Below are 25,227 nucleotides of genomic sequence, written 5' to 3' on the forward strand. Positions count from 1 at the left end.
GTGCTACCTAGCTTAAAAAAATAAGTTTTGGAGTCACGTTTTCTCATTAATGTGAATCATAAAGGTTACAAGATTGCAAGTCCAACTTATGATCTCATAAATACTGAACAGGTGCTAGCCCATGGTATTAAAATGGGATTTTGATTTGATCCATTTTTAATAGATGACCTTTTAAAGGCAGCCTCTCTTCTTCTGCTGCAATAATTTAAGCTTAGATTATCATAAGTAAAAGTGGCACTTTCAAAGAGTTAGGTAACAGTGGGTAAATTGAAGAATTTTATTCAACCAGCGATCTTTAATTAAAATACAGTGCTAAACAATTCACATATTTGTGGCTGAATATGAACACAAAACCGGGGAGACTTGATACGGAAACAGAACCTGCTTATCAGCCAGCAGGATCAATAGTACAAAATATGGAGACCAGACTTTTAAAAAAATATTTCCTTGAAACCTCTTCTCTCTCTCTCAGCATTATAAAAAGTACTAAGAACTTAAATGTCTGTTCCTATGACAAAACCCCCATATATTCCATTTGCCATATTTAGAATTTATGTGCAAAAAGAACGTCCCTTCATAACCCATACGCAACCCAAGAGCAAAAAAATAGTCTCCCAGTTTTCTACATTAAAAAAATATACAGATGTATAACACATTTCCTCAGTAAATACAAATGTTAAGAGTTCTATGTAGGAAACAATTTTGCTTACATAATTTTGGGAAAGAAAAAAATAGGTTTTAACTCTTGGATTCTATTCTGTTTGCAAGAAACACAAGGCTGGCTCAAAGTCATTAGTCCACAATTTGCCAAGGTTCTGCACTGAAATCCAAAAACAGATGTTGCTACTAGAGATATTTGTGCGTTCAGAAAAATAATTAGGAATAAATGGTGATGACTTCACGACCGCCTCCTCGCACCAACAGTACTCTGTTCAAGCCTTCTGTCAAAACCTCCAAGAATTCCATATCTAGATTCAGAAAGTCAAGGTTTAGCAACACAGTATACAATTAAACCTAACTGTTATGATGATTACAATAATATCATAAGCTGCCCATTAACATAACCCTATGGAGCCCCCGGTGGCGCAGTGGGTTAAACCCCTGTGCTGGCAGGACTGAAGACAGGTCACAGGTTTGAATCTGGGGAGAGCGCAGATGAGCTCCCTCTATCAGCTCCAGCTCCTCATGCAGGGACATGGGAAAAGCCTCCCACAAGGATGATAAAATATCCAGGCATCCCCTGGGCAACGTCCTTGTAGATGGCCAATTCTCTCACACCAGAAGCGACTTGCAGTTTCTCAAGTCACTTCTGACACAGGAAAAAAAATCATAACCCTGGTGTGGGCAATTGTCAGGATGCATTGCCACCTCTGGGGATCTTGGGGAACATGACTTCAACCACCCCTCAAATGTATTTTTTTTATTTTTTTTATTTATTTACCACACTTGTACCTCAACCTTCTTAACCCCAAAGAGGACTCAGGATGGCCTTAAAAAGGCAACATTAAATGCTGCATATACATCAATAAACAAACAAATGCATTAAAATCCAACCAATTAAAAATAAACATTAAAACATCAATTAAAATCACATAATCCAGGTCATATTCCAGGCCCAGTCTGAGTCGTCATTATGTTATATTATAGTCTCTTATTGAACTGCTTCCATTTAATGACCAAAAGCTTGGTCCCAGAACCATGTTTTTAGTTTTTTTCCCTGAAGGTCAGGAGGGAGGGGGCCAATCTAATTTCACTGGAGCTCCATAGAAGAGGGGCCACCAATGTGATTTATTTATTTAAAACATTTATATTCTGCCCTTCTCTCCCCGAAGGGGACTCAGGGTGGAGCACAGCATATATATGGCAAACATTCAGTGCCAGGACACAAATTCATATACACACACACATAAACATTAAAAACGTTTATCAAAGATTAAAATACACCATTTAAAACCGTCCTAGTCATCTGCGTCAAATCTAATTGGCCCGGTAATCTTTTCTATTGCTGCTTTATTGCCCTGCCCTGAAAGCTTGGTCCCAGAGCCAAGTTTTTACTGTCCTTCCAAAGGACGGGGGGGACAGGGGGGACACCTGATCTCACCAGGAAGGGAGTTCCATAGCTGGGGAGCAATCACCGAGAAGGCCCTGTCTCTCGTCCCCACCAATCGCACCTGTGACAATAGCGGGACGGAAAGCAGGGCCTCTCCGGAGGATCTTAATCTCCGCGAAGGCCCAGTCTCTCGTCCCCACCAGTCACACTTGCAAGGAGGGCCTCCCCTGATGATCTTAATCTCCAAGGTGGATCATAGAGGGAGATACTTTCGGACAAATAAGCTGGTCTGGAAGCATTTAGGGGTTGATAGGCTAAAGCCATCACTTTGAATTGTGCTCTGTAGCAGACTGGCAGCCAGTGGAGCTCAAACAACAGGGGTGGTGGTGGTTGTGTGCTCCTTCTACGTCACTCCAGGGAGCAATCTCGTTGCTGCCCATTGGACCACTTGAAGCTTCCGAACAGTCTTCAAAGGCAACCCCACATAGAGCACATTGCAGTAGTCTATTTGGGATGTAAGCTATCTGATGTCACCAGCAATCCCTAAGGGGTACGGAGAGCAATTCTACTGTTTTGCCCATCCCTGGGCCATTTTATTTTGGTATGCTTAACTTCAGGTCTCTGAACACATTGAGCTGTTGTGACGGTTCAAGACTGTAAAACTCTGCTATGGAATCCTAGAATCATAGTGTTGGAAGAGACCTCATGGGCCATCCAGTCCAACCCCCTGCCAAGAAGAAGGAATATTGCATTCAAAGCATCCCTGACAGATGGCCTTCCAGCTTCTGTTTAAAAGCTTCCGAAGAAGAAGCCTCTACCACACTCCAGGGCAGAGAGTTCCAGTGCTGAACAGCTCTCACAGTCAGGAAGTTCTACCTTATGTTCAGATGGAATCTCCTTTCTTGTAGTTTGAAGCCATTGTTCCGCGTCCTAGTCTCCAGGGCAGCAGAAAACAAGTTCACTCCCCCCTCCCTATGACTTCCTCTCACATATTTATACATGGCTATCATGTCTCCTCTCAGCCTTCTCTTTTTCAGCCTAAGCATGCCCAGCTCTTTAAGCCGCTCCTCACAGGGCTTGTTCTCCAGACCCTTGATCGTTTTAGTCGCCCTTCTCTGGACATCATATTAAAAAGATGTTATTACATTTGTTATTAAATAAACTTTAAGCAGATGTAATGCTTCTGATGCATGTGCCAATGTTAAGGGATCAGGAACAACTTAGATACTATCCCTCCATCTCATGAATATGGACTGTCCCTCATCTCCTGATTTTATTTCACATTTTATTCTGAAGAATTCCACAGCTGTAGCCATTTCCCAACAAAAACAACTAAGAGTCTTGGCATATAACACATAAAAGGATACAATTTTCATCCCCTTGTCTGTTTTTTGGAGGTCCAGGCATGTTCAGCAACACCAGCTGGGCATTCTGTGACTTGTTTAGCACAACCCCATTAAGCTTGACAGCAGTGTGCATCCTTCTCACATTGGATTGGTTCCTATGACAAAGCAACAATCAGAGTTGAATCAGCTGGCACCATTTTATTGACACTAAATGCAAAAGCTTCTGCTGCAGCCAAAATGTCTTAAGCCATACAAACAGAGAATGCTTAGTAATCAGCAACTAATGTCATGTCTATATGGAAAAGAAAAAAAAACACGAGGGCAAAAACATGGCAGAATATCTACAATTCAAGAACAAGGACAGTCAACTGTGATATGGATCGTTTCAAACCTCTAAAGCAAATCTATCTGGTTTCCCACAGATTTGCTTCATATATCATATGGAATGATAAGAGTACTTTAAATAGTTTCACTTGTAAAGTAATCAAGTAATTAATCTCCATATGTATTTAATAGAAATGTTTTGCATGTGATTTCAAGCACAGCATATGTCTAAATTCTGCAGGACAAGCATTGTCATCTCCACCTGATGTATGATTTCATGCCATCAAAATGCACTTGCTCCATCTAGAAGTCCTTATTGTAGGATGGTGCTATCCTGATTCCAGAAACTGACAATGTATGAAGAGACGCCATACATTGTCAGGTATCACTATAAACTCCTCCTTGAAAAACTAGCTTTATGACTAGTTGCTTCCCAATAGAAGTTCTTACACATTTTCCTCCTTGTCCAATATGTCTATAACCTATGCTACGTTTACATTCCCCTAACAGTCGGAGATTGTTTTCACCAATACTCTTTTCCATGGATCAGGAGGTGCTTCCCACCACAGTTTCAACTTGTCTGCTCTAGGAAAGGCAAAGCTGATTTGTCAACATCCCTTAGGATGTAACCAATAGAGGAAAACCCAAACATTTAATTCTCAGTGTGCTGGAAGTCTGTCCATTGCAACATTTGCTTTGAGAGCTCTGATCTGAACAAAACAAATATCTCGCTTTCTCAAGGAAACAGAAATATAGGATGTATAAACAGATATAGTACCAAGACCTGAATTGGTCAATTCCGCCTCAGCATATTACAAGGGTTGAATGAAAAGTAATGCCTCCACATTCGTTACTTGGGTTTGGATGGGAATATTTTAATAAATCAAACACAGAAATAATCCTTAGAATGTGTTATTTAACCATCACTATTCACTTTTCCACATAATCATCAGACAATTGGATACATTTCTGCCCATGATGAACAAGTTTTCTGAAGCCATCATGGAAGAAGTCGACACACTGTTTCTGCAACCAGCATCTCACAGTTCTCTCAACGTTTTCATCAGAAGCATAATGATGGAAGTCAGATGGAAGTCAGATGGTGCTAAATCTGGACTGTATGGAGGATGTTGTACGGTGGTGAGATCCAGTCTCTGAAGTTTCAAGTCTGTGCGCTTTCATTTCAGGCGTTAGCATCCTGGGTACCCATCATGCACAGATCTTCCGATAGCCAAGCAAAGCAATAATGTGACCCACACGTTCTTGTGAAATGCCGATTATGCTTGAAATTTTCCCTCTGAGTAATATGATGACTATCCTGAATCAATCTGTCAACCTTTTGCTTGTGAAACTCGGTGGTTGCTGTCACAGGACGTCCAAATCTTTGTTTGTCACACAAGTCAGATGTTCCCACCTCAACATCTTTAAACTTACTTGCCCAATGACACACAGTACTCACATCAACACAATCACCATAAACAACTTGCATTCTCTGATGAATCTCCTTTGGGGTGACACCTTCTGCTGTCAAGAATTCAATGACTGCACGTTGCTTAAGTCGCATTGACTGAGCATCTGAGTAGAGTTCCATACTTCACACTTTAACAAAACAACCATTCAATGCTAATGCTTCCTGCCAAAATGGAACTATAGAGGAAAGTCTACTGAACAAGCCGGTACCTGCCGCATACCAGTACTGCCATCTGTTGAGGAATTACGAAGGTGGAGGCATTACTTTTCATTCAACCCTTGTAGAAATCTGGATTTGAAAGGCTTGAAAGTTAGAAAGTCTTGAATGTGTCTCCCAGACAGAAATTTTTAAAAAGAGGGAGAATTTATATTTGTTTCAAAAAGGTTCATGCACTTAGTCACCCCATTAGCCTTTTGGGGGACATCCAAATGGAATGTCCTCTGCATGACAGAAAACAATTCACTTGCTTCATTTCCCAAAGAGGCAGGCATGGAAACTTGCCTCTCTCTCTAAATAAAAAGGCCAAATCTGAAAATGCAATCGTAATCGATACACACAGAGCTGCAGACAACCCTAACAAATATTTTTTCTAAAAAAAAAAAAAAACAATTTAAAAGGCCCTGTGCCCAGAACTTAATCTACTCTCATGAAGTTAAAAAGAATATGCGCATGTTGGGAGTAGATATTTCCTGGTGGCTCAAAGGCTGCTGCTCTGAGAAGCTTTTGGTGGCAATGAAGGAATAAAGTGCCATTGTTAGACTGGTGTACAGATAAAGCACTGCCTGGGGTACTTTAGACTCTCATATGTAAAGAAAAAAACAAACACAAAATAGGCTAAGTGGATCACCAAAGATAATCAGTGACTAGTGACGTAAATGCTGTCACAGTGATCAAACTAATCATGTGTAAAGCACTAAGCAAGGCAAGGTGAATGTCACTCAATAAAGAGAACCAATAAATTACTGTGGCATTAAAAGAGACAGTAAGTATAGTTATTTTTCTTGTGTTCAACTATTCAGAAAACAATGTTCATGAACTTATTTTGATAAGGAGAGGCCCAATTTTCTGAAAGTATACTTTATTGTTCTTAACTGCCACCAAATCAACTGCGACTTATGTCAATTCTATGAATCAGAAACCTCCAATTCACCCTATTGTCAACAATCTCACTCAGGTCCTGTAGATTCAGGGATGTGGCTTTCTTAATTGAATCTATCCATCTGGAATGTGGACTTCCTTTTTTCCTATTGGCTTCCATATGTCTTTTCCAATGAGTCGTTTCTTCTCATGACATGTCCAAACCAGTCTCAATTTACTCATATTGTCTTCTATGGATGGTTAAGGCTTGATTTGCTCTAGCATTCATTTATTTGGCTTTTCAGCAGTCCACAATATCTGATGCACTCTTCTTCAGCAATACATTTCAAGTAAGTTTTATTTTATTGTGGCATGGGCTATCCTAACATTACTATTCAATTATATGTTTTCAGGCTTTAGGATCTTGTCTAGCTCCTTCACAACCGCTCCTCCAAATCTTAGTTTTTCCCCGATTTCTTGATTGGAGTCTCCATTCTGATTAACAACTGAGACAAGGAATGGGAAATCTTGAACTATTTCAATATTTTCATCATGTACTTTAAAGTTATGTAAATCATAGGTATTCATCATTATTGTTTTAATGTTCAAATGTAAACTTTGGACTTCTTTCCTTGATTTTCTTCAATCGTTCCAAGTCTTTGCTGGTTCCTTCCAGTAGTAGTATGGTATCATCTACATATTTTAAACTACTGGTGTTCCTTTCTCCAATTTTTAAGCCTCCTCTCTTCAAGTCTTGTTCCTTCTATATATATATGTTCAGCTCTCTCAGAGGTAATGCCACTGAATTGCCTCTGAGAGATCCAGTAGCTATTTGATGCATTTAGTCTAAGCTCCTCAGCCTACCTAACAAGGGAGACCCTACTAGCAATACTGCTACCATAAGCACAGCATGTTGCCTCTCAGGAGCACACAATCCCACCACTAAAAAGAGGAAAGTACAGCAGCTGGTGCTATTTTTTGTAACAGAATTAAAAGACAGGTGTCAATCCATTAATGAAGAAAGTATGTATCAACAAATGGCCTGAGGATAAAGAGAGGAACAATATTTACTCAAGGTCTTATGGCAGACTTTTCATCAGTACTAGCTGCCTGCTCTATACCGATTCTTGGAACTTTGATCACAGCAGAATTGCCCCATGAAAATAAATATTAAGCTCACTGTCACTTTCACCTAGATGCATATTTAAAAGTAGCTTTTAAGTTTGTTTTTATTTGTAATGTTTATTTTTTTTCTTTAAAAAAAGATAGCGTCATTGCTATGTACTTTCCAAGTGGAATGAAAGTCTGAAAGTTCTTAATTCAATCATGAGCATTGGTGACAGAAAGACTAACATAAGCTGTTTCTTGGGACATTTGCTGATGGAGGCAGTGTCTTCAGAATGTCCAGCAGCTGTGGTACTTTAATTTTCATACACTACAATAAGATAATTTGTATTCCTGAATTATGGTTTATTTTGTTAATAGAACCCATAAAGCATCAGACCTGCAACGCAGGGATGTCACATGCCGTTTTAATCAACATGCTGTTGGTGGCATATATCCACAAAATCTTGGTGTATACACATGTCTTTTGAGTCTGTTGCACAAGGAAGCATACAGTACCACTTCCCTGAATATCCATTCTTTCCCACGGATGTACACCCTTCCCATGTGTGCATCCATGACCATTTACTGACTGGGAGAGGGTAAGTAGGTTGGGAAGTGTCCACTCACAATTTTGCAGCTGGGAGAAAATGGCAATCTTAATACTCCCATATCTCCAGCAGAATCCATAGGCTACTGCAGATTATGGACAATATTCCTAGATGGCTGCCATTTATGATATCATATTTTCCCTTTCCCCAAGTTTGTGACAATTAATATATTCAGCCAATATTCAGAGAGAGAAAAATCCCATGCTATAAGACAGTCCTTAATCTTGGCATCGGGGAAACCCCTTTTGCATCCTTTAGCCAGGAGCTTCTGATAGCATCTCTCTTCTTCCAGTGCCCATTCAGTTGCACGGTAAGGAGCCATTCTGCTTGAATTGGTCAATTATGTGACTTGTTTGGTTCTTAAAACAGAGTCCAGAATTATGGGCTATGATCTTAATTTAAGGCCCTCCCCTGGGTATGGGGTGTGTGTGGGGTCGCACAGCTAGTCCCTGGCAAAGTCTATTTTTAGGTTCCAGCCCACACCAACCTAACAGAATTGCAGTGTCTTCCAGCTACAGAAATAAGTGAAGATATAAGCTATAAGCAGCATCAAGAGATGAAACTGAAGAATTTTACTCGGAGAATGTTGACACTTTTCCCATGGAATGTTTGCTTCCATGGTGATTTGCATTCACTGTAGAATCACTATTAAGAAATCTTACTGAACTGGGTTGATGCATTTGGGCATGAAATTGGATCCATTTATGAAGAATTGGCAGGCTTACTGTCTCTAAATTGGGGAGGGGGGCTATACATTTCGATCTATACCTTTTTAATGGTAGCCCTGTGAAAAAATATCTGTATTGAATCAGCTCAATTTTAATATGGAAGAAAAACTGATATGTATTGTCGAAGGCTTTCATGGCCGGAATCACTGGGTTGTTATAGGTTTTTTCGGGCTATATGGAGGTATTCTCTCCTGACATTTTGCCTGCATCTATGGCAAGCATCCTCAGGGGTAGTGAGACCTCACTACCTCTGAGGATGCTTGCCATAGATGCAGGTGAAACGTCAGGAGAGAATGCCTCTAGAACATAGCCATATAACCTGAAAAAACCTACAACAACCCAAAACTGATATGAGATTTTTTTTAAAAAAAATAGTAAATAAAGGTAAAACAAATTCATAATTTCAAGGGCGATCCTCTAATTAAGTTAAGAAAAGTCCAAGATCATACCAGTTAATGAAATCCAGTTATATGCTCTTTTGTTTTAAAATGCATTGTTCTTTAAATAATTTCTATGTTTATATTTTAAAGAGCTTCATTTTGTCTACAGATCAAGAGTTTTCCCCATGTTAAGAGTTCAAATCAGCTCCCAATTCACCCAAATGTGGGGGTGAATGAATTTGCAAGAGACCCAGTGCAGAAACATAACTGTCAGGAGGAGTATGGGATAAGTCATAGGTTTAATGTGTACATTGCTGGATACAAATTGTTTTCCGCCCCATAGTGGGAATCTGTGCAATCAATGGGCAGAAAACCTGTTCCTGCATGCAGATCACACTTTCTGGGTCAAAGATGAGTAGGTGCCATACAATGATAGAGGATGGATACGTTTTGTTTTTTTAAAGAGTATAAAAGTGAAGGAACACCAATGCTCCATGGAAAGATTTTTGATATAAAGAAATAATGGCTCACTGAGAGAAATCATAGAACAAAAGGATGGAGATAGACAGCAATAAAGGAAAAAATGTAGAGAAAGCCTTTAGTAGTGCTTCAAAGAGGGAAAATGGAAGATGTTGCTAAGGAAAAAAAGACATTACTGTGCCACTTTCATGAGTCTAAATGATCTGCCGGAACAATATGTCTAGCCATATTAACTTATGATAAGATTGTTGGCTTTTTAAAACATGGGAAGAACGGAGGTTGGAAGGATGCGGTACCACAGCAATATTCTCACTAATGAAGCAACTGGAAAATGAACAATGTTATGGCTTAACAAACCCATTGGGCTGAAAAAAAAACCCGTATTCCCCCCTTTAAAAGCCACTCTACGTGTTGTTGCCATAATCGTTGCAATTCTGTCAATGTTAGCTTATCCAGAAACTACTGCACATCTGCTAATTGAGATAATTAGGGAGGAAAGTTGCACTCCTGGGATTTTGATGAAGGAAATGTCAATAGCTATGTACAGGCCAATGGTGACCTTCCTCTTATGAGACATATAATATGATTTACTCTGAAGGAGAAAAAAATGTATAAAATAAAGCGAAACCTATTAGAAAAAGGAAAAGAAACCATAACAAATAGGAATGCTAAGCCATTGCATTCACATGCTTAAACATATATGGGCACATTAAAAATTAAAAGCAGCTAATTTGAAGAAGACATGCAACAACAGTTAAACAATAAAGCACAGAAAAGCATGGAAAAAAATAACCTAAATTGAATCAAATTTCACTTACAGATTTCCCCATTCTCTACATGGAAAAGAAACAAACGTGTAAAAATATTACTTTATAAATATATAGCTCTGCGACTTTTTTTTCCAATACAGCATAGAACACATCATAATTTTATTTGCGCTTCAACATTTTAACCATGCATACATTGAATGTGTAATGTGCTTTCCTCCCTAAAAAGCAAGTTCTATAGTATTCCTGTGTTTCTAATAAACATATACTACTTGTCCCTTGTTTGTTTTTTCAAACATAAAAGTATGTGCATATATTCTGAATTCTTTTGGAATGTTTATTTTATTTTATTATTATTTTATTATTTTTAATGTCATTTTGATAATGTTGTTGTCTGTTGTATATGCTTTGATTTTATTGCTGTATTATGTTGTCCAGGTTTGACCCCATGTAAGCCACTCCGAGTCCCCATCGGGGAGATGGTGGCGGGGTAGAAATAAAGTTGATTATTATTATTATTATTATTATTATTATTATTATTATCATCCTGTGCCTTTAAGAGATTGATTTTTAAAAAAGAAAGATGTTGCATAGTACAGAAGAAACCAAACGTGGACATACCTAGATGTTATTTCTCAATGTATACAAGGAAAGAAATAGCTCTTGGGCATGAATGCTATCCTTTCACTTATTTTCTCCCAATCCTTTCCTTTCCAGATAGTTATGCTTGAACTGGCAGAATTGTGTTCATGTGATCTCCCTAGCGGAGTGTGTGTATTTGCAAATAGATGGATAGGGACCCACATTTCAGCCTATATTTCTCATAAACAACTTCTTGGAGACTGTTATTAAGCATGAAAAGCAATCACAAATGCTCTTAAAATGTTTTTTAAAGTTGGCTGTAAGTTGGATCCTGACTTAGTTATACTTAACAGACTATCTGAAATCGGTAGCACTTCACTCCGACGTGACCAATTGATTTTAATGTGTCTACTAGACATATGATTGTATCTGGATCCAACTCCATATATATCAGAGTGGGCTTTCAACCCTTTGTCCTAAAAAGGCTTCCCTCCTAAATTGAGTCATATATATCCCTAACAGTCCTTCATCTAAAATATCAAATAGCATCATTGCATGTCCTTGATTCCTGAGAACAGATGAACACTGCATTTGGAAAAGATCAGATATTATTTTAACCCAGCAGAGGGAAGGCAGCTTACTTTCTCATAGGGAGGGCACATCTCTCTGTACTAAAGGGCAACAAAAGGCACAGGAGCAAAGCTGCATCGTCGCAACTTGACAGCAGCGTACACTGTCTGAGTTTAAAACAGCATTAAAGACCAATCCTTCCATACAGGGTTTTTATTTGGCTGATTTAAATATATGTGTTTTTTAAACAGTTGTGCTATTTTAACTGATTATATATTTATAACTGATCATTTTTTAAAAAAAATGTGTTACATGTCTATGTGCTGTTGTTGTTCCCTACCTCGATCCATAGAGAGAAATAGATAAACATCACCATTATCATCTGACATTCGAGCATGTCAAAATTCTGTAGCAATTTTGCCCAATTAAAACTGGACTGATTTTCTTATCCAATTTATATGGATGCTCTAGATCAGTGTTTCTCAACCTGGGGGTCAGGACCCCTGGAGGGGTTGCGAGGTGATGTCAATGTCACCAAAGACCATGAGAAAACACAGTATTTTCTGTTGGTCATGGAGGTTCTGTGTGGGAAGTTTGGCCCAGTTCTATCGTTGGTAGGGTTCAGAATGCTCTTTTATTGTAGGTGAACTATAAATCACTGCAACTATTTATTTATTTATTTATTTAGAGTTTTTATACCCCGGTCTTCTCAACCTCCGAGGAGGGACTCAGGCCAGCTAACAACATTAGAGTCAATACAATAAGAAAGACATTATACAATAAGAACTACAACTCCTAAATGTCAAGGTCTATTTTCTCCAAACTCCACCACTGTTCACATTTGGGCATATTGAGAATTCGTGCCATGTTTGGTCCAGATCCATCATTGTTTGAGTCCACAGTGCTCTATAGATGTAGGTGAACTACAACTCCAAAACTCGAGGTCAATGCCCACCAAACCCTTCCAGTATTTTCTGTTGGTCATGGGAGTTCTGTGACCATGGGAGTTGATTCAGTTCCATTGTTGGTGGAGTTCAGAATGCTCTTTGGTTGCAGGTGAACTATAAATCCCAGCAACTACAACTCCCACAGGCAAAATCAATACCCTCCCCCAATCCCACCAGTATTCAAATTTGGGTGCATTGGGTATTTGTGCCAAATTTGGTCCAGTGAATGAAAATCCATCCTGCATATCAGATATTTACATTACTATTCATAACAGCAGCAAAAGGACAGTTATGAAGTAGCAATGAAACTAATTTTATGGTTGGGAGGGTCACCACAACATGAGGAATTGTATTAAGGGGTCGTGACATTAGGAAGGTTGAGAACCACTGCTCTAGATGCTTATGTCAACATACACACATTTACTGCAGCCCTGTAAATCAGGGATTCCCAACCCCAAATGGAGTCCCCTGAACTTAATGTTGGGATCCTGAATTTTTCTCCCTGAACATCACCTATTGGCTTCCTTAGGCATTTACATGAAACGCTTGTGCAGCGTTTACAGTGGACTCTGCAGAAAATGCTACAGTTGTACTCCACAAAAAGGAAAATTAACATGTTTAACAAGCTTGCAAATGATTCTTTATTATCAGTAAATGTTTGATTTTTATACCTATTTTAGATACCTATATACCCAGGGTTGCGTAAAAACATCTTGGGACAAAAGGGGTCCAGAACCACTGATTTGAAGGAAACAAGTTTCCATGACTCCCTTAAATGCTAATTCTTCTAACAAAACACCAACTCCATTCTGGTACAGCACATGAAGCTTGAGAATCGTGTATATTATAGCTGTTAAATCATTCAGATGCTTTACTAAAAATATGACTCATTTTCACAGTTCGTCCTGCAGCTACCTAGTAAATGTTATTTCTTGCTGCGTTAATTTATGGCATAAACAATATTTATAGCAATGTAGCTGTGGATCAAATTAAAAGTGTTATATTAAAAGCAGAACTTATATTAAGACAAACACTTTAGACTTCCCCCACACAGCAGATAATAAATATAGCAAGCTGCTGCATTTCTTTTATCTTATTGCAAAATATATAAAGAAAACTGGATGTTTCCCTCTCCAGTTAGTCAGGGTTTTATTACTGCCACCATTAGGGAACAATTACTGAGATAACATCACCATCTAGTGGCTACAGAAATATTTGTCTTAGTGACACATTGCCACCGAACTAAGAATGTAGCAGTGATTTGTGTTTAGGATAAAAAATGCTTTCACTGAGTGAATCTGAGAAGTAATGTTATTTTACTAAGAACAGAAGCTGTCTTTCAGTATAGTAGTTAATCTCTAGATCTATTCATCTTTCTTTTGTGCCATTCCAGACATTTTTGACCTTAAGTTATGCCTTTTTTTAAAGCTTGTGGAATTCTACTACTTTTAGTCTCCACAGAATGCATTAGTTGTGGATTTATGTTGTTGTGTTATTTCTTGCCATTGTAAGAAATAACTCTCACAGGTCTGGAGCTGCACTGGCCTTTCTTCTATATTCTAATACAGTAATATTGATAGGCAAGTGATGAAAGGAAGGAAATACTTCCAGGTTGAACAATTTGTATACATTTCGTGATCAATGGGAAATTGGTAAAATTCAGTAGTGCAATGGATCTACTCTTCTGGGTACTAGCAATAGGATTTAGGCCCAATTCTTCAAAAATTGCTTTTGGCTTTTATAAAACTGTCAGGATTGCACTATTCCAGAAGGTGGTGCTGGGGGATGCCTGCTCAGGCCCCTGGCCATTGGCTTGTGGAGTCCCGCAAGGCTCCATCTTATCCCCCATGCAATTCAACATCTACATGAAACACTGGGTGGGGTCATCCAGAGTTTTGGAGTTTAGTATTATCTGTATGCAGATAACACAGATAACACTACTCATTTCCACCTAAAGCCAAGGAAGCTCCCCAGGTCCTGAACCAATGTCTAACAGCTGTGGTGGGTTGGATGAGGGCTAACAAAGTGAAGCTTAATCCAGGTAAGACAGAGGTCCTCCTGGTCAACCGAAAGGCTGATTGGGGTTTAGGATGGCAACCTGTGCTTGATGGAGTAACACTCCACCTAAGGACACAGGTTTACAGCTTGGGGCTCCTCCTGGACTCAGCACTGACCCCTGAACCTCAGGTGCCTTTGCACAGTTAAAACTTATGCATCAGCTGTATCCATACCTCAAAAAGCCAGATCTGGCCACGGTGGTCCACACCTTGGTTACATCCTGGATAATTACTGCAATGCACTTTATATGAGAATGCCACTGAAGATAGCTTGGAAACTCCAGATAGGCTGTTAACGGGGGGCTAATTATAGGGAGAACAACACTCCCCTACTAAAACAGCTTCACTGTTTATATGTTTCTGGGTCCAATTCAAAGTACAGGTTATTACCTACAAAGCCCTACACAGTTAGGATCCAGTCTATTTGCTTGACTGCATCTCCTCCTATGGACCCACTTGGGTCTTAAGATCTGCTGTGGGGGGCCTTCTCATAGTCTTGCCTCTATCACAAGCACGGCTAGCAGGGATGAGGGAAAGACAACTGGCTCTGGAATGCCCTCCCCAAGGAAACCAGACTGGCTCCCATTTTAACTATTTTCAGGAAGGAACTGAAAACATGGCTGTGGAGACAGGCTTTTGGAAACGACTAACCATAATTTTAACAGTTGGTGTTTAAACAGAATTTTAATTGACCCTAGTGCTCAAACTAGCAAGAGCAGATCACATGATGTTTACTCGTTTTAATGTTTATATATGTTTTATATGCTAAACTTTCACATAGTTTTGTATTGACTGTAACATATTTGAGTTACATTCCATCTTATTTATTATGACTAGTTTTATTTCTGGTGATTTAACTTGTTTGACTTGTTATGTGTTTTATCATTATTTATGTTAATTGTTTTGGTGTAAGCCGCTCCAAATCCCTTTGGGAAATGGGGCAGTATATAAATAAAGCTTCATTCATTCATTCCAGACTAATTCAGAATATATAGTTAAACTTGTGCATTCATTTTTGTCATTTTGTTGACCTTTTAGTGCTTGCAGAGCAACTAAGTGCCCTTGTCTTTGTGTTAGGTTTCATGCATATGGCATGAATTGTCATTATCCTCATCCTCAAAAGGAAATCTATAGTTGTTCTGGAAAAGGGTCTCTTCTATTATTTTCATCATGGTCTTGAAAATCACCTAAAAGACACACACATTTTCCAAAATTGGAGAATCTATGAGGAAATTTTGCTGTGCAGGAAAGGAGAGAATCCCAAGGAATGTATGTTGATTTCACCAAATGAACTAATCTGAAATGTGTTGGGGTGAAGCTAAAGATAGTCTCTATATTATGTCACTCTCCCTCATTTGCTCAGAAAAGTACTACATACATGACTCTTCTTAGTTCATCTAAGGAAAGCCTAAAATATCCTACTTTGAGCCCTTTCCCAAATGGTTTTCACTGCTTCAAGGGATGTACTCAGAAACTTTATAGATTATATGTCCCCTTTAATGGTGAAAATGACTGCAGTCTTTCCTTTTTTCTAAGACAGAGGGTCAACAAATATATTGATGTAAAAAACCCTATATAAATCATGAAGGTGGGTCATAAGACAAATATCAGCAGATATGTCTTACAACACGATAGCTAAACATAGGGACTAGATCACGCTGAAAAGCAGATCTGTTTTTGTTTTTGCTGAATATCTTGCCCCCTGATCAATATATTTTGCCAATTATTTTGGTTAATTTAATGCAGAATTAGTGAAACACAATGCAATATTTCTTCTCTATTTCTGCACAGTTATTGGATAGTTCTTCAGCCTTCAAAACAAATTTTGGTGCACTGAGACCATATAAAGTTTGTATCAGAAACGGGAAATAAAAGATTTATGTAAAATCACCATTGTTGCTGCCTTCTTAAAAGGATGTAAAGCACTAAAAGGAACATAAACTGGGCTGTTTTAAAATACTAGTATCAGAGTAATGACCTCTTTGTTTGTAGGTGAATACTTATTAAATTCCACTTGCGCCCCATTGCTGATCCTAAACAAAGTAGATGTATTGAATCAATGGGATTTATGTAATTATTGAGTGAACAAGTGAATGAGCGGGAATAAACCCACTGAATCAATGAGACCTATAGGTGTTGACTTGTCGTGTTACTGTTGCTTCAGTGAGGGGGCAAAGTGCTGCAAAGAATGTGAATTTGTGAATGTGATTATATAATGGTAACTGAATAAATAACAGGATGTCAACTTCAGTTCATGAACTAACACTTGGACTTAGGCCTTTGTATTTGACAACCTAACAAGAGTTCAATCATTTTAATACTTAAAATACTCATGGAACTACTTACGGTTTCATATTGAAGATATCTTTGTAATTCATCGTACTGGTTTCTTTATTTTTATGTTTTTCAGATATAAGTTTTTCTTTTGTCCACGTCATTTGTATTTTTTCTGGTGTAGTTATAGCAGTCTGGGATTTCACCATTCCCGTTGAGTGGGAGGCAGTATTTCTATCATGGATTAACTGAGCCTGATTAAAACAAACAAACAAGCAAAAATAAGCAAATTTTGCCAAGTTAGGGAACACAGAATTGATGGAGGGAAGCCTCTTTTCATTACTTTATCAGTTCATCCATCTATCCACCCACCCATCCATTCATATATATCCTGTCTTGCTCCTGACATGAGACTCAAGGCAGCTTATAAACAAGGTTAAAACAAGCTATCATGTTAAAACACAATTAATTTAAAAACATATTCATTTAAAAATGTCAATACAGATAAATGTACGACACACGTTCCCAGAAAAAGATCCTTCTGCATTATGAATACAACTGTTGTGTAGTTCTTTTAAAGTAGAGATGTGAATTGCGCAGCCCCTAATTATTATTGAACTGTAACTCTCTGCAGTCCCCACCATTCACTATAATGGATAAGGATAATGTAAGTTGCAGTTCAACAACACATGGATAACCAGTGATTAGAAGATCAATTTCATCCAAAATGCTTTAGATCTAATGATATAACTGAACAAATTGTCTAAACAGGGATGGGATCTGTTTTTTGGTAGACCTCAAAGGGGTCCGTATCAGAGCCACACTCCTGTTAGGACATGTGCAAACATACGTCTACCCTGTGGTTGTGGAAATATTTTTCTGTTGTAGCGGAGTTTAAAATTTCCCTCTCATTTCTCTCCAGAACAACTGAAGTCTCCTCCAGAACTCACAGCTTTGCTGCAATTCCACCCACACCTTACCCCCACCAAACAATTATTCCATGTCCATATTCTGCACCTATAGCAGTGGTTCTCAACCTGTGGGTCCCCAGGTGTTTTGGTTTACCAGCTGTTAGGATTTCTGGGAGTTGAAGGCCAAGATATCTGGGGACCCACAGGTTGAGAACTACTGACCAATAGAAATGGTGAAACATACTAAGAAGCCACAGGGATGAAATCAGCTAGAGCAGTGGTTCTCAACCTGTGGGTCCCCAGGTGTTTTGGCCTACAACTCCCAGAAATCCCAACCAGTTTATCAGCTGTTAGGATTTCTGGGAGTTGAAGGCCAAAAACATCTGGGGACTCCAGGTTGAGAACCACTGAGCTAGAGGTTAACCATCAAGCATCCCCTTGCTAATCTGAACAGTCTATGTTGTTTGAACCATCTGACCTTTTTCAAAGATTATAAAGGTTCAACATTCCAATAGATATAATATCTGAACATCATAAATGAATCAAAACATAAACTAAGTTGTGAACACATACTTGCACCTATCTCACTATCCTAAAGTTTTGGATTGGTTTCTGCTTTGCTGTGCCTTTATATACATCCAATGACTTGCATGTAATTCATTACAGCACTGAATAATAACATCTCTTCTATGAACTTTTTTCTTTTTCCAGTGATAGCCAGGTAGATGTATTTGTTGTGCAGAGATGACCTTGTACCCTCTTCCTCTCAACATTTATTCCCATCACTACTATATTTACAGATTTCCTTTGGCTAGGTGATGTTAGTCCATTTCAAATGCAAATGTGTACAACTTTCAAGGCTTGGCTGCTTTATAAATGAAGGCAATTTCCCATCAAGGCCATTCTCAGCCTCAGATCTGCAATCTGATCTAGGATTCTTCTCTCCCTGGTGCCTTGAAAGCTGCCACAGCATCATCAGGAAGTCCAAATTTAGATTTCATAAATATATATTCCCCCTGCCCCTCCCCCATTTCTCCTCCTGTTCTTCCCTCAAAACAGGTTGCTATGCCAGCCCAAATTATGAACTGAGATCAGAAGAGTTTGTCTGCTGCCACTCCTGTCCCTTTCAGAGTTCAGAAGGATTTTGGAAATCAAGAATTTGCCATTCAATGAAAATGGCAAATTGAATGATTGATTGCTGAATGATTGCTCTTCCTTTAAAATTAAAAAAATAGTGGAAAATAGCAACAGTGCTAGATGAAGTATGGAATCATTGAGGATTAGTAAAGTCATAAAGAGTACACAACAGTCATACAATTGCATTACATAATGAACTCACTATACAAAGCATACAATAGATGTGCTAGCAAGAAACAGAAAATAATAGGTAGTTTTGGGTTGTAGGTTTTTTCAGGCTATATGGCCATGTTCTAGAGGCATTCTCTCCTGACGTTTCGCCTGCATCTATGGCAAGCATCCTCAGAGGTAGTTGGAGGTCTGTTGGAACTAGGAAAATGGGTTTATATATCTGTGGAATGACCAAGGTGAGACAAAGAACTCTTTTGGATCTAGGTGTGAATGTTTCAACTGACCACCTTCATTAGCATTTGATGGCCTGGCAATGCCTGGGGCAATCTTTTGTTGAGAGATGATTAGATGTACCTGATTGTTTCCTCTCTGTTGTTTTGCTGTTGTAATTTTAGAGTTTTTTAATACTGGTAGCCAGATTTTGTTCATTTACATGGTTTCCTCCTTTCTGTTGAAATTTTCCACATGCTTGTGGATTTCAATGGCTTCTCTGTGTAGTCTGACATGGTTGTGAGAGTGGTCCAGCATTTCTGTGTTCTCAAATAATATGCTGTGTCCAGGTTGGTTCATCAAGTGCTCTGCTATGGCTGACTTTTCTGGTTGAAGTAGTCTGCAGTGCCTTTCATGTTCCTTGATTCGTGTTTGGGCAAAGCTGCGTTTGGTGGTCCCTATATAGACTTGTCCACAGCTGCATGGTATATGGTAGACTCCCGCAGAAGTGAGAGGATCCCTTGTCCTTTGCTGGACGTAGCATTTTTTGGATTTTCTTGATGGTTCTGTAGATAGTTTGTATGTTGTGTTTCCTCATCAGCTTCCCTATGCGGTCAGTGGTTCCCTTGATGTATGGCAAAAACACTTTTCCCCTGGGTGGATCTTTGTCTTTACTTTTGTGGCTTGTTCTCGGTCTGATGTCTGAGGTGGAGTATCCATTGGCCTGTAGAGTCCAGTTGAGGTGGTTCAGTTCATCTTGGAGAAGGTGGGTTTCGCAGATTCTTTTTGCATGATCTGCCAAGGCTTTAATGGTGCTTCTTTTTTGACTTGGGTGATGGTTTTCCTAGTTCCAACACACCTCACTACCTCTGAGGATGATTGCCATAGATGCAGGCGAAACATCAGGAGAGAATGCCTCTAGAACATGGCCATATAGCCCAAAAAAACCTACAACAACCCAGTGATTCCGGCCATGAAAGCCTTTGACAATACAATTGGTAGTTTTATTAACAACTCCATATAGATGTTTGAACACTGCTGTTCCCATGCAACAGCATTACAGGAAGTATTGCATATTTATTACATAATAAAACTGTTATTTGGAAAACTTCTGTACATTTTCTTACTTCCATGGAATACAAGGCTGCAAGGTTTTCTGACCTTCGTAAGAAGATGAGAGGCAATTCCATCACACAAAGTCCAAAATACCAAGAGCCTTTTCATTATACAGGTTTTCAGTATCATCAGTGTACACATACAACAACTCAACTAGAAATAGTTTGCATTATTATGCAAATCACTGCCTGCACACAATGCTTAAATGGTCTTGTTCTTCCAAAAGTCCCAATTACACTGTCAAAGCACCCTAAAAGTAGACTGGATTTAAATATATACATAGAATTAGTTATTATTATATCTCTCTATGTTATGAATGGAAGAACATGCTACCTTTATATATCTTAGCCCACCAAAAATACAGAACAGTGCAAAAATGTGCATTCTGGAAACAACTGTGCAGATGCCATACAATAAGGTGACACATCAGAGATTTACAACCAAATATCATTTTTTAACACATAGTTTGGAAATTTTCACTCAAAAATCTTCAGTCCACTTAATCCACTAGGAACTAGGACATCAACCACATAAAAATATTAAAGGAGATGAAAAGGGATTCATAGCTACAATGTTCTAACTTTACTGCATTTCTTTTTTGCTTCAGACATCCACACAGACTCTACTGAAGGGAAACTACAAAAAGAAACACTTCACATGGCTATGAACTAAATTAGGGTATTGAGATTGGAAAAGGACTCACACTTGAAGTGCCACTTTAAAAATGTACAAACAAAATCAATAATATAAAAAATGAAGATTTAAAAATTAAATCAAATACTCAAATCTATTATTAAACCCAAAGGAAGAAATATATAAGAGAAGAAAGATTTGACACATAGCTAAGCATGCTCAAGTTTATCTGAGTTCAAATAGGACTGAAGGCTAAATTGTGAACCATGATTTAGTTTAAACCTATGATTGTAAAAATTACAGGAAGCAATAGCTGCTTATGGGAATGTTTTTTTGAATAAGGCGTCTAGATGGAAAATTCCAAAGAAGTTTAGCTTTTACATGTATCCTATATTTATTACATATATTTAGAATTCTGGAGCAATTTTTTTTTCCCTCTGGAAGAAATCACTAAGTTTCACTCAAGGGAATGAACATTTTGAAGGAAAGTTCTGAAATCATTGATCTAACTTTCTATCTTACTTGGGAATTCAGAATTTTACATTCTGAATTATCACATGTGTTCTCGTTTGAAGGAAAACTCACAGTGAATCAATCCTAACACTGCAAATTTCTTTTTAACATAAATTGTACTGATATTGGAGTCAGTGTCCTTTCCATAAGAGTATAGACTTGGACCCTATGTTGCTCCTTTGTTCATGCAAACCTCCTCCTTTTGCAGTCGATGCCACACCTAGTGTTATTCTAAACTTCAGAAGCAGGGACTGCTGGGGAAGGCAGAAATGATAATGTTCCAATTAATGAAAATGAACTCTGTGCTGCTCAGAGAAGGAAAGCTAGGATTCAAGCCAAAATCTACTGAAACAGATAGCCGTGCTTACTACTGCAACTAATGCTTCTTTGGAGAGGAATTTGCGTAATTCAGTTCCAGATCAGGACCCAGGCAAATATTCCCTGCTCATCATCTTACCCTTTCCGACCCAAATTAGGTTCCACAGTATATTATGAAGTATGTCCATACCAGAGTTAACCATCCATTCAGGTGACCAAGGTTGTTCCCATGGCATAAACAGAATGGATTTGAATAACATTATGTAACACAGTATTTGTTCCTGGATTAGAAATGTCATTTCCTAATTGGTTCTATCATTAAAACATGGAAAATGTGTATTAAACCACAAAAACTTTGCTTTTGCGGCACATCCCGCAGCATATTTTGCTATAGTTTTTCAATTAATATCTCATAGCCTCTCTTACCCAATTCAACATAGTTTGTGGCAGCCACAAAAACGAAGTTTCTGGAGTATAACAACTACTTTCAAAGTAAGTACCACACAATTAAACAAGAAATAACACTTTCAAACTAGGAACATATTTTATTTTTCAAATTTGGTTACATAGTGTAATCTGTGTTATCCAGCACAGCCTGGAACTGAGGAACCATGGACAAGGCAAATCATCCACAACACAGTAATTATCCCAAATGATAGGATAAAAACCTAACTTTTTCAACAACTTCAAATGAGTAAGAACTACATAATTTCTAATGGAGAGAATGGAGAATTTATCAAAGAGGTACATTGTAGAGAAGGAGAGGGTGCTATCCATTAATGGGCTGAACCTAGTCGCTGCCCAGGCAAGGCAAGGGAATCATGTATTTTAAGAAGGTATTTCTAGTTGGATCCCTGGCTCCTCCTCCATGAATTCTCAAGCCAAAAAAAAATCAGTGAAGGAAGATCCCCAGAGGAAGGAAAATGGTCTTTCCACCTTAGGTTGGACAGGATGGCTCCTTCTCCTTGACTAGAATGGACCCTCACAGTAAATTCCCAATGTGCCATTCTCAGACATACATGAATGGGAATTACCGTAGAATATATTGAACATGGGAGGGAAGGTGGCAGAAAAATGAGTTAATCTTACAGATCCACCTGCAGCATTCTTGTAGCAAAGGATGCCCTGGCTGAAGCAAACTTATCTAGTCTATGGTGTTTTTGTGAACATGGAAAGTGTAGCCCGAGTCATTGCATATTTCCTCCAGGGAAGCATTAGTTTTGTTGACATGGCTGCTGAGCTGGTACAGTGTGCTGCCATGTTTTGTTAACACTGACTAGATTCCTCTATAACCAGACTTATCAAACTCTGCTTCTCTTCTATTTAAACAGGACCAAATAAATCTGAGATCCAGTGGTGTATGTAATAGAGTAGTTCTCTGGAAGATCAGGGATTGAATCTCTAGTCAGCCATGGAAACCCACAATGTTATTTTGGACAAATCACATTCTCTGCTTTAGAGGAAGGGAATAGCAAACCTCCCCTAAATCAACCTTTCCAAGAAATCTCTATTCCAGGGTTGCCATTTAGTCATAGTTGACTTGAAGGGACATAATTTCAGCAAATAGATCTCGTAATGTAAGGATAAGCAATTAATGGATTCACCAAGTATGCCATCACATATTCAATGATGCATTAAAAGTTTGCACAGCAAATTAAAAAATCCCATTCAGAAGCAATTATCAAATTTGTTTAGTTTTTCAAGAACCAAGTTAGAATTGTAAACTGTTGAGACCATATATATTTTATAGCATTTTCTAAAGAAAAAAAAACTTTAATCAACTTGATCTGCTATTTCGTATTCATAAAATAATGGTTAGTAAGATTTAGAAGAACAAGTTAATGTTAGCAACTATTAAAAAAGATGGCTGACAGTGGCACTGTAAGTGTGGTAATGGGGAGGGATCAACCAGGTGATACAATGTCTACCTCTTCCTCTTGAATGTCATTAGGTAGCAGACTGTCTACATCTTGAGTAATACACTGTGGGCTAGAGCGGCTCTTCCTTTTGATTGAGCTACGAGATTCGTCAGTGATGCTCTGAATCTGGGACAGGAAGGTCACAAAGCACAACCAGCGTACAGAAAAAGGATATCATTAATTACATTAGTGCATGAAATACAATACAATCTATTTCTATATGAAAATGAATGTGAATAATAGTGCTTGGCTCTGTAATATCATCTTTGCACTGTAGATGTTGCCTTCTGTTTTTACACTGATTCTCCAAGATGGGTTGTTTTTTCTGGGGGGGGGGGTATTCCTAAAAGCCATCTAATGTCTGTCACATTATAAACTGGGTCTAAGGAATTCAGAAATCAGAGGCTTACCCCAGATAAGCCAGCTTTTGTTTCAGAATTACACTGTTCTTTAAACTCCTTTGCAGTTATTTATTTATTTACGTCACTTTTATCCCGCCTATATCAGCCCGAAGGCGACTCAGGACGGCATACAAATTGGCACAATTAGATGCAATATAAAAATACATACATTGGTTAAAAGCAAAAACAAAAAAATCACATTACAATACATTTAAAAACCATAAAAGCAATAACAATACAAATTATAAGTTTAGCTCCAGACTGCATGAAAGAAATATTCTGGAGAGAAGGCTTGGAACAAAATTGTACATAAAATAGTGTACGCTCAACAATTAATATTTGTTGAAGACACAAAGGGAGAAAGTAATTGTGACAATAAAAATTACTATACAACGGCTATATTTTTGTTCCACAGCATACAATTAGAATAGAAATGAGGTAAAGCCACAAACTATTTTTCCAAAGAAGAATGCAAAAAAAGCAAAACAAAATTGCAGAATCAGCCATATTGTGGGAAATAAGCAAAAGCTTAGAAAATTACTTTACTATGTAAGAAAAAAAATCATGTATAAAACTGTGGCAGAAAAATATAGCTGTTGAGTTTAAATGTTTGGTTGTTCCCCAAAATTTTCAACACCATCTGATAGGGTTTGAAATACTTGGCTCATAAAACCTAATGCTAAGTTGCTAATCTTTAGGCCAGGCAAACAAGCCATATCCTACACTCTTTCCCTCCAGAGGAAATATATTTGATCAAACCCACTAAAATGAAATGTATAGTTTGGAGCATAGTAATTCGTAATTTTTATGACAGGACAAATGATTGCACATAAATAAATTAAATAATATATATTTTCAAGAATGCAGATATGTTTTAAGTATTGGAAAGGAGTGGAACAAAGAAAGAAAGAAGAAAGAGAAACTGTGTTTATGTGCAAAATTGTTCTTAAAGTTTTTTTAATATTAGTAAAGGTAAAGGTTTCCTTTTAACATTAAGTCTAGTCGTATCTGACTCTGGAGGGTGGTGCTCATCTCCATTTCTAAGATGAAGAGCTGACATTGTCCTTAGACACCTCCAAGGTCATGTGGCCAGCATGACTGCATGGAGCGCTGTTACCTTCCCACCGAAG

At 38.2% G+C, this 25,227-nt stretch overlaps 1 protein-coding gene across 7 annotated transcripts in view; it reads right to left on the minus strand.

Annotated features, from left to right (window-relative positions):
• Nucleotides 1-263: 263 nt before the first annotated feature.
• Nucleotides 264-25,227, minus strand: part of SLC12A7 (solute carrier family 12 member 7) — a 130,036-nt gene continuing 105,072 nt past the window's right edge. For 4 of the 7 annotated variants that reach the window (XM_060774624.2, XM_060774623.2, XM_060774627.2 and 1 more), the window contains exons 22-26: nt 23,706-23,822; nt 16,841-17,022; nt 10,390-10,404; nt 3,418-3,551; nt 264-968 (exon numbers count right to left, since the gene is read on the minus strand). In XM_060774624.2, coding sequence (XP_060630607.2) covers nt 877-968; nt 3,418-3,551; nt 10,390-10,404; nt 16,841-17,022; nt 23,706-23,822 — 540 coding nt within the window. In that variant the 3' untranslated portion in view covers nt 264-876. The remainder of the gene's footprint in view (nt 969-3,417; nt 3,552-10,389; nt 10,405-16,840; nt 17,023-23,705; nt 23,823-25,227) is intronic. The other 3 variants (XM_060774628.2, XM_060774625.2, XM_060774629.2) reach the window with 3 other exon arrangements.

The sequence above is a fragment of the Anolis sagrei genome, chromosome 4, assembly GCF_037176765.1.
Source record: "Anolis sagrei isolate rAnoSag1 chromosome 4, rAnoSag1.mat, whole genome shotgun sequence".
NCBI lineage: Eukaryota > Metazoa > Chordata > Lepidosauria > Squamata > Dactyloidae > Anolis > Anolis sagrei.